This window comes from Pogona vitticeps, chromosome 5 (genome assembly GCF_051106095.1).
Source record: "Pogona vitticeps strain Pit_001003342236 chromosome 5, PviZW2.1, whole genome shotgun sequence".
Taxonomy (NCBI): Eukaryota; Metazoa; Chordata; class Lepidosauria; order Squamata; family Agamidae; genus Pogona; species Pogona vitticeps.
The window spans coordinates 118,937,883-118,948,709 of record NC_135787.1 but is presented as its reverse complement, the minus strand read 5'-3'; the positions used below and the strand labels follow the sequence as shown (position 1 = coordinate 118,948,709).

General features: G+C 41.0%; 1 protein-coding gene across 4 annotated transcripts in view; it reads left to right on the top strand.

Annotated features, from left to right (window-relative positions):
• Positions 1-1,037: 1,037 nt before the first annotated feature.
• The window catches only part of LRRK2 (leucine rich repeat kinase 2), a 101,027-nt gene continuing 91,237 nt past the window's right edge, over positions 1,038-10,827 (top strand). For all 4 annotated transcript variants that reach the window (XM_020796985.3, XM_073000645.2, XM_020796987.3 and 1 more), the window contains exons 1-3: positions 1,038-1,359; positions 1,516-1,601; positions 5,150-5,259. In XM_020796985.3, the coding sequence (XP_020652644.3) occupies positions 1,188-1,359; positions 1,516-1,601; positions 5,150-5,259 (368 nt within the window). In that variant the 5' untranslated portion in view covers positions 1,038-1,187. The remainder of the gene's footprint in view (positions 1,360-1,515; positions 1,602-5,149; positions 5,260-10,827) is intronic.

The following is a 10,827-nucleotide window of genomic DNA, read 5'->3' as shown; positions in this document are numbered from 1 at the left end:
AAAGTTATGCAGGGCTCTTAGGACCCTTCAGGTGTCCGACTGTGACTTGACAAATGGTCTTTCGATCACGATGGTGGATTTCTTGCTTAGACATCACATACAGCCTCCTCATCTGTTCCAAAAATTGGAATTCAGACCCCCTAGAACTATTTCTGGGATCCACTTGGGAGTCAGTAAGTTCAAGCTGGGAGGGTTGAGATCTTAAAGGTGTGAGAGAGGGAAAGCAAGATGAGGGTTTTGGTGAGGCAGGTGGAAAATAGGGCTTTCAAAAAATCTATGTAGCCCTTTCATTCTCTCCGAAGTTCTGGATGTGAGGAGAGGTGTGGCAAAGTGACCGAGTTTTATGACTTCTGGTAAGTCTTTATTGCACTTTTAAGGCTCACTAACAGTTAACTAAACTGTCACGCCTTCTCTACCAGCTTTTCCACCTCTGCGCAAACACCCGTAGCTGTACAGAAAAGTGACACTGCGGCCTCTCTTCAGAGCCCGGCGAATGCAAGGAAACCTTTTTTTACCCCACTGCCATTCAGCAGCTTCACGCCGGAGTGTCGCTTGGAAGTTTTTTTTTTTTTTTACTCCAGGATAGATTCCTTCCGAAGTGACGCGCGGTCACTTTCAGAGGTTACGTGTACTCTTCTCCTCACGCCCCTAGTAGCTAAACCGGGGCACTCTTCGGCGGCTTCCCCTTCTGAAGGCGGAGCGGCTGCCCCCGGGCCCGCTTCGCCTCGGCTGTCGCAGGATTGAGAAGTGCAGCTGTGAGTGAACTTGAACTGATTTCCCGCCCTGTCTTCACTTCTCGGACGTCCTATGGTGAAAGTGTCAGCGCCGCCTATGGGCATTCGGCGTGCATTGCAGCCTCCCCCTCCTCTTTAGACACGCACAACCCGAGCCCTGGCATCGTGTGAAGGGGACAAAAGGGGAAGGAGCGCGCCAAGGGAGGCGCGCGGGGGGGGGGCGGCTGCTAGGGTGGCGGGCAGGCGACGCAAGAGAGCCGACTTCTGCCTAACTTGTCGTTTCCTCTGCTGCGAGGAAGCTGCAGGAAATCGGCTGGCATTGGCGTCGGGCAGATGGAGCCGAAAGCGAGGCAAAGTCTCAGGGCGAGCCAAGGGAAGAGGAAATCCCCACCCGCCCGGCGGGGATGAGCTGCCCTCTGCGGGGGCCTGGGAGGAACGAGTGGCCCAGCAGCCATGGCCAGTAGGAACCCGAGCAAGAGCTGCTACGAGGACGAGGACGAGGAGAGGAAAGAAGCCGCCCTCAAGAAACTGATCGTCCGGCTGGAGAACGTCCAGGAGGGGAAACAGATCGAAACCTTGATCCAGATCCTGCAAGATCTCCTCTCCCTCGCCTCGCTGCAAAGCGGTAACGTTTTGGCGCGCCCGCGTCGAGTTTGGTGTAGTAACGAGCCACGTCTCCCCGCTTCTTCAAGGGGGCCGCGAGTAACGTGGCGGCAAGGGGGGCTCCCTTTCCTGCGTTCGTCCTGACTTTTGACTGCTTTTTTCTTTTGGTCCTCCTCAGGTCCCAAGTTATTCAGTGGCAAAAATATCCATGTGCCTTTGCTTCTGGTTTTGGTTTCTTACATGAGGGTGGCAAGTGTGCAGCAGGTAATAACAGTTACTTTTCCTCTCTCCTAACTTTTCAGGAGATGAACAGTCCTGGGATCTGCTGCAGAGCTAAATAGGATAAAAATAGAAGGATACAGATAATTAGAACCAGAACACTCGTGGAACATCCTAAATCCAAAGATGGTTTAACTATTCCAGGGCTGGGAGGAAACTGAACTGAATTTAGTTCAACCTTGCATTTTAAAGGGAATGAAACTTAAGATTTGAGGGCCTTGTTTCTCTAAAGTTGTAAATTAGCATGGGTTGGAGTTCCTGGAAAGTAAGAATGCTTCAAAAATAAGTGCCTTGAATGCTGCCATTTAACAGTTGTAATGAATTGTGTAGTGAGTAAATAGAGTTGACTTCACAATGCACAAAGTAAGGTTGTCATCTCTCTTCCATGCCAGAGTTCCGTTGCCTTTTAATGGTGGTGTTAAAGGGAGAAATTTATGGATAAAACTTTTATTTTTAATTCACTTCAACGAAAGAAAAAGCTTTATGTCATGCTGTCCTATTCTTAAGTGTTGTGGAATCTTATGAAGAAATCAGTTTCAGCAACAACAGAAATAAAACTGAAGTAGTGTGGCATCTTTAGGGGTAACACATTTATTTCTGTCTTTTTTACAGTGTACTTTAGACACATGGGACACAGGTTTATATCTTCTTTCTAGTTAACTTTAAAAGCCATGCACAGTGGAGGGAATTAACCTCAGTTATAGTCCTTAAGCTGACTGGATAGTTCAGTGGTTGTAAGTATCTGGCTGAGGAGCTAGAGGTTGGAAGTTCATTTTGCCACTATGCCTCCTGTCAGTAGAGCCAAGGGCTGTTGTGGGTTGAAATTGACTTGATACCACACTATTCTTCTTCTTATATGCCTTTTGAATAGGCCTTGGTTTCTAACAGACTAGGCCACTAGGATGCACAAAGTATTATTTAATTATAAATGTTTGCTTGATTTCCATGTCATTGGACTCTGGCCAGAAAATATGCATAAGAAATAGTCTGAGGCTGAATGCTGAGAAATTAGCACATTTTCCATCAACTGATTTAAACAGTTTCTACTTTAAGATACATTTGTGTGACATATTGTGCAATGAGTGAAGAAGATCACACCTCAAGCAGTGATTTTTAAACAGAGGAAACAGTTGGACTGCAAACTGTCGATTTTAAATTAGAAATGATGTTGGTATGTAGTTAGCATAATAAAATAAAGGTTTTCAGACAGACATAAACATGGAGGCATCCAGCATCCACTTTGTTCTGCAGAGTCCTGTGGGCGTTCAACTTGTTTTTGTGACTGTGAAAATCTCTTCATTGTTGTGTTGGTTGTACTCCCACATTATTTCAGTCAGATGGAATGAGACTTTCTCCTGTTTGGAGGATGTGATCTTTCTGCAGTGTCAAAGAGCCTGCGTATTTGGATGTGGGGCTGAGGATATGTATTTGTTGTATTGCTTTAGCCATTTTTGTTTTCATCTCAACAAATGAACATGCCTGTCCTACACTGGGCTTCATTGCTGCAGTGCCAGGGGAGACTTGTTCTGTAACAACACCATGCAGTTCTGGGGATCTTGATTTTAGCTTCCCGTTTAATCCCTTCATTGTCAGTCCCTTGGTCATACTTTTGTGTGTGTGTGCATAAGAGGAAGAATCTTGGAAAAATATGCACTAGATAATGTTTGATTATTGTTTTAAGGGAAATAAAAGTTATATAACAATGACATGTCGAGGAGATCAGGTTGAATCATTTTTATGACTTTTTAATGTGCAGATGGTGGAAAGGGAGTAGACAAACACACAAATTACCTGCCTGAAGGAAGAGGTTACAAGAAAAGTTTTATCACCTGATTTCACTGATTGCATAAACTGGCCTTAGGTTGTGTTGGCACAAAGAGGGTTGCCTTAAGGTCCCTTAAGAGCCAGCACAACACATTTCTGGCAGCCCTCTCAGTCTTTCCACACAGTCATTATGTTCCCAAAGTTCTTGGAGCTACCCTTCAAGAGCACATAAGAGATTTTCTCCGCACAGTTCCTTCACAGTCAGACCCACTGTAAAGTGTCAGACACGGCTACCACTGCACAGGATAGGAGAAATGGGTATAGATAGGCACAAAAGGAAAAAAGATGTCTAGCTTCTCTATGCTTTATGGCCACCTGGCTTATATGTGTATGGGAGTGATGTAGAAAAAAACCAAAGTAAAAAACCAAAGTTCTGTATCTTATTGAGAGTGTATGTTATCTTTTGAAAGTGATACGGGCAAAAAGGATGGCCTTACTTGGATTGTCTCGATCATAATAATACTTTTAGGTCAAAGATAGAGAACCTTTTTTCCACACTCTCTTACTCTGAGAGGAAATAATCAGAGTTCTAGGCTAAAATATCTACACCATGACGTAGGGTAAAGTTGGACTTCTAATGTATATTTTAGAGCCAATTTAGATACTGCCTCATGAATTCAAATATGGAAAGGGCTTAAATTGATGTAGAAGAAAAATGACTGCAGTAAATTGGTTGTGCATTTAAATGTGCAGGCTTTCCTACCATGAAAAGAAGTGGCCGTATTATTTCCAGATTACAACTTCCATCTATAGTTTAGTGTGCAATTTAAATGTGGGCCATTCATTTTATTAATTTGTTTGTACTTGCATGTGCTGTTTGAATTAACTGGAGGTTGAGGGGTTCCTTCTTCATTGTTTGGATTTACAGTCCTTTGGCAATACATGCATAGATCAAGGATCAAAAGTATTTCTCTTTGTATATATGGACTAGATTCTCAGTAAATTGCCACACTGAAGCCTCTACCGCAAAAGATTGGGTAATGTTGGGTAATCCCTATATAAGGCAACACTGTCTGTCTTTATGTTGTCATACAACTGAATGCCAGTGTCCACAGATACCACAATTGATTCTTTGGCTTTCAATTAAAAAAAAGAGACTGAAACAGTATAAAGATCTGTGTATATTTGTGTCCATGTTTGTGTATGAAAATATCATTGCAAGTGTGGATTTGTGAGTAATATTTGTGAATGGATGTCATTTATATCTCTGGCATATGGGATGGAAAAGAAATACAGTCACAAAGTCCAACGTCAGGGCTGAACTGCTAAAATATCATTGAAAAAAATTGGAGTTTTCAAGTCTTCCAAGACTCTTCATCCAGCAGGGCATGCTTCAGCACTGAACAAGGATGGGTTTTTTCCCTGTTTGTTCCGTCTGCCCTGAACTCTGCAGTATGTAGCTTGGCAATGTGATGTAAAAAGTATGCATTTTAAAATAATGCTTTGGTGGTCCAATAACGATGTTACTGAATCCTGATTTTGAATAAATCAAGAAAACTTTTACTATCTATCTAGTTCAAAACTTATACAGTATAGATTAACACATTAGTACAAATAATATAATGGCATGTGCTGGGAAATTTGATCCATCGTCATTACTATGGCCCATCCTGAGCAAGTCCCAGCTGAAAAGCTTAGAATTTAGCATGAGAACGCTTAATGTGATCTTTTACATAACCATCTCTCTGTGTGTCTTTGTGTTTTTTGAGGTGGGCTGGTCACTTCTTTGCAAACTTGTTGAGGTTTGTCCACATATACTTCCTCAATTAGCTGCTCCTCAGGGTGTTGGAAAAGACTGGGAAGTTCTTGGCGTTCACCAGTAAGTATGTAAATATTGTTTTAAAAAAGCAAAAAATAAAACTAAAAAAAATATTATGGGTTAGTGCAGTGGTTATCAAACTTGTGTCCACCAGATGTTTTGGGACTTCAGATCCCAGAAATCCTGGCCAGCACAGCTAGTGCTGAAGGTTTCTGAGCATTTTAGTCCAAGAACAAATGGGGACCCCAGTTTGAGGACCACTGGGTTAGTTATTTCTGCTGGTTGAAAGAATGTGAGTAATGTAAGCTTCCTTCCTCAGAACCTCAGTTGTATTGTCTCAGTTGCTGATCAAATCCTGGTGAAGTTTGCTTCTGTTATAACATCTGAGCCAAGGATTTTTTAAAAGCATAACACAATATGTAAACTGCTCATTGCCATATATACAATACTTACAATATTTGTTGGCTTAAAAATGGTATATTATGTGAATCTGTCTTTCCTGTTCTCCAGGTTTGGAAAGAAATATACATTATTATAAGAAAACTCCACCATGGTTATTATCTTTTCGTGTGCAAGTACTTTTAAGTTACATCAAGTTCTTCTCTTTTTAGAAAGGGTTTCCTGTTATTATGAAAATGCATTATGCTAACGAGAAGTGAATAAAAACTGTTACAAAATCTTGATCATAAAGTTTAGACCTGCAGTTCTCCCATTGTCTTAAAGTCAATTTTACTTCTTACGCAATCTGTGTGCTATCACAAAAGAAGCAAATATTCCTACAAAGGAAATAGATTAGAAATATCTGTATGATGTTGAGAACTAATTTGGAAAACATCTGTAGTTCTACATGTGTAGTAAGTGATCTTAGCATAAAGGGTGGGTTAGGAATAATTTAATGAATGAATACATAAGGAACAGAATCCTGTTAGTCATGCCTGTTGTTTTACTTGATCTGTGTAGCATCCAGTCACAAGTTAAAATTTAACATAAGCCTTTCCTATTGCACATTAGTTGTGTGACTTGGTTTATGATAGCAAACACCTATGCTTTCTTCTTTACTTAGGGTAGTTCACCTGTAAAATTTATGCCAACAGAATTAACACCAGTGTAAATATGCAGTATCATTGTGGCCAATGGTAGAGATTGTGTTCTTTTTTCTTGGGACATTCTTAGTTTTAGCTTAATGTATTGTCTTTCTGCACTTTCTCTTTAATATGGGAAATAACATGACCCACCCCCTCTTTCCCAGAAGGGGGAAAAAAACCACTGCCTTATGTGCATGTCTCTTCTCTTTGTCCTTTGTATTAGAATATCGGTATCAAACATGAATATATGAGAGATACCAGGCAAATGTAAGATTTTTTTTGTAAAAAAAAAAAAAAAGCAGTACTGTACTGCTGCCTGAAAGGTAAAACACTCAATATATGATGATCTCTTTTATGATAATAGAATCATCTCTTGTAAAAAGTAGGATTAGGGCATGGTTACACTAAGAACATGAATTGGGAGATGGATCAGGTTTTTGAAGTTAGTTTAAAATCATGTAGTAGTCATGTGGCTTTTGGGGGTGTGCGTATGTGTGTGTGTATGAGAGAGTCCTCTTGGGAAAACTTCTAATCTGTTTTTAGACTGTGTTTTAAACTGACTGTTGGGGCTACATGGACTTTTAAAATCATAGCATTTGAGAGTTTGTCCTGTGCCCGTCCACCCTCACGCAGGCTGCCTCTCACAGCCACTTGCTGCTGCTGCTCTGGTATTATTTTTAATGTTTTTCAAAAAAATTCTTTCGAAGTGGGATAGTGCTAATTCAGTATTATAGACAGGAAAAAAACCCAGATCAGACTGCAAGGCCAAGATGAGACTGCAGACCAACATATGCACACGTATGTCCAGACACACACACACACACGCATGCACACACACACACACACACACACACACACACACACACGTACGTACGTACAAACAAGGCGAGTGTAGAAAGAGGAGGGAGAGAACTGGCAGCTGAGGTTTTTCAGAAAGAAGGCACACCAGTAAGTGGCGAAGAGAAATTGATGAGAGCAGCAGCTTCTATGATTGGGAAGGAGGGAGCACTTTCCCTCACCCAATCTTTCTCTGCTGGCTCTCTTTTCTGATTTTTTGAAAACCTAAGCTCTACTCCATCCTTGCCTTGTGGCACAAGCCAGTCCTGTTCTTCTCATTCCCCGCAGCTTTGATTGCAAGCAGGAATTAATTGGATGTGGGTGAGGGAGAGCAGAGAGGCTCTGACACAGATGAGAACACATCCCAGAACAGTCCAAAATAAATCATGTTCACAATTGAGTTAAAAATAAACACCACCATCATGGCTGTTTAAAATACCTCAATTTCAGAACAAAAAACATGCTTCCCAGCAAAAAAAAAGTGTGCTTAGCTGTATGTGGTGTAAATGGATATTTTAAAATTGATTTCAAGCGTGCACAAACTCCAGGGGTATTCCAGTGTGTAACTGACCCCTTAGTTTATATGGAAGTGTATAAATACTAGCAGCGATGTTGTTACGGCTCCACTATTGTTAGCTTTCTGAGAAATATTTCAAGACCCTTTTTGTCACAAGTTTCAGGAAGTAAGAGAGGCATGTTTCACTTCCCCCTTTAAATTGCTCAAGCTTCTCAAAAGCCTTTCAGAGGAACCTGTGTGGACAAATCCAAATAAACATCTGAAATACTATTGTCAGATTAGAGAGCCTGACACCTGAACATCTCCCCAAGAGACCTACAGAACTTCAGAGACCTTTAGGGAAAAATTGGAAGCCTATGTTTTTCACAGCTGGCATTTATCCCAGTTAAGGGTTAGTTCCAGAATTAAATCAAACAATCTTTTCCAATGATATCAAAAATCCTCTGACAACATCAGGCTGTCTAATTCTACAAGCTATATTTCTACATTGCTTCTATGTTCCAAAGCACAAAAATACAGTACTTTGAAGTTGTAAAAATACAAAAGCCCTACAGAAATCTTCTCCAAAATACAGGTGCATTAAAAATTTAATAAAAATACCAAAAAGAATGCTATAATTACATTCAAAAAATGTAACAGCTTAAAGCCTAAAAATATGCAATCAAAAAGCAGAGACTACATCTCTAAAATACATCATTTAAAAGTAAAAAGCATTATACCTTTGAGTAATCTTACCCTTTAAGCATATTATAATGACACACAAGACAATAACTAAGTGTTCAACCAACCAAGCCAATATGAATCTATGTGGGAAATCCATTCTGTCCTTGTTTGCTGCTGCTGCGTGATTGTTGGTATCTGGTATGTGTTGCATAGCATGTTCTGTTGACTTGTGAGGTGCTGATGTGTCAGCAAGGCTTCTCGATGTCTACACCTCCTCTCAGTCTGTAAATAACTGACTTGCCGAACCTGCAACTATAGTGTCTTGGCTCACCAGAGAACAGAAGAAGACCCCTGCTGGATCAGGCCAAGGGCCCATCTAGTCCAGCTTCCTGTATGTCACAGTGACCCCACCAGATGCCTCTGGGAGCACACAAGACAACTAGATACCTGTCTCCTGATACCCCTCCCTTGCATCTGGCATTTTGAGGTATCTTCCTTCTAAGCCTGCAGGTTATACATCCCCATCATGGCTTGTAATCTGCAATGGACTTTTCCTCCAGGAATATGTCCAATCCCCTTTTAAAGGCATATAGGCCAGATGCCATCACCACATGTTGTGGCAAGGAGTTCCACAAACTAATATCACGCTAAGTAAATAAGTGTTTTCTTTTGTCTGTTCTCACTCTCCCAACACTCAATTGGAGTGGATGTCCCCTGGTTCTGGTATTGCGTGAGAGGGAAAAGAGCTTCCCTCTATCCACTTATCCATCCCCTGCATAATTTAGAAGAAGGTATAATAGAAATTTCTATTGTGTTTGTTACTTCTGATCTTACAGTTCCTGCAAATCAGAAACCGGCAAGCTGCCACCATGACTATGCTTCTGCCTTTAAGCTCCTCACTTAATGACCAATTTGCTTAACGACCAAGTCGTAGGTAACTCAGTCGTTAAGTGAAGAGTGCTTCTTTTATTATCACACAGAGTGATCTTCCACGTTTGGGCTGGAGAGCTGATTGTTTTGCAGTAACTTTTAGTAAACTGCTGTTCAGACCTCATTTTTAAAAGCACATTCATTTTCAGCAGTGGTTTTATGTATACTCCCCTTATTTATTTTAGCTCTCTATACATTCAAAAATTCACATCGTGACACTATGGCAGGATGAGAATCACTTGACCTGAGGACTGCATGAGGCCCTGTGGCTGTATTTGCAAACTATTTGCAGCCTGTATTTGGAGCCCTACACAAGGGGAAAAAACTTTCCCCCATAAAACACTAGAAGGCGGCATTTTTAAAATAGGAAAATCACTCCTGAAGAGGTACTGCTCTGTTACTTTAAAAAAAAGGTGTGCCCTCCCCATACCTTAGTTTAGCAAATATCATTTTTAAAAAAACAAGAGGTTTTCTTCTGGTTGTTTCTGGTTCCATATGGACAGGCTAGGACAGTCCTTAGAGTCTCCTGGAGCCAGAAATTTGGCCCCCGAACACCCAGCGCTTGCCCACTCTTGCATTAAGAGATGGACGATGCTGGCAGATGAATCAGTCGGTCAGAAGTTCAGTAGCAGATCCTCTGACCTACCATGCTCCTGGGAAGGCCTCCTTGCCCAAGCCTGTCCCCATGCTTTGGGGAAAATATCCTTATCTCTTTCTTTCATCTCATCACTTTGCCTCGTACAGTGGTGCCTCGCTTAGCGATGTTAATTCGCTCCGAAAAATCGCTGTTAAGCAATTTCATCGCTAAGCGAAATGTGGTTTCCCATTGAAATGCACTGAAAATAGGATAATTAAAAACATGGCTGTTTATTCAGGCCTTCCCTCCAGCCAACTCTTGATGTTTTCTTACTTTTCCTTTTTATTTTTACTGCTGTTCTTGTTTGATTATTATGTATTTGTCTATGTTTTATTATTTGATTTTATATTTGGAAGCTGCCTAGAGTGGTCTGGTGGGCCAGATAGGCGGGGTATAAATTAAATAAATAAATAAATAAATAAATAATCCGTTCCAATAGGAACGAATTGCCGTCCTTAAGCGAAAATTGCCATAGGAAACATCGCTAAGCGAAACGCGGTTCCCCAATTGAAATGCATTGAAACCTATTCAATGCATCTCAGTGGGGGAAAAAATACAACAACAAATTTAAAAAGAGTCAGAACAAAGTCAAATTTGGTTAACAAAGGGTTTATTAAGTGCACTTTATGATTTCAAACATTTTAAACTTTAACTTTATAAATAATAGGAAAACATTTAAAAAACAGCAAACATGAGGCTGTTTAAACCATCGTTAAGTGCGAAGCACAGTCCCAACCATCGCTAAGCGAAAATCACCCATAGGGACCATCGCTAAACGAAGCGCAAAAACGCTCCGAAAAAGTCATTGCTAAGCGATTTCGTTGCTAAACAGAGCACCCGTTAAGCGAGGCACCACTGTATCTGCATAAATTGAATGTTAACTTGTCAGTGAGACTCTTGGGAGAAATGCTGTCTTACATTCATTTACTGTAAGGCAGAACCTATGCATGTGTTGTGTA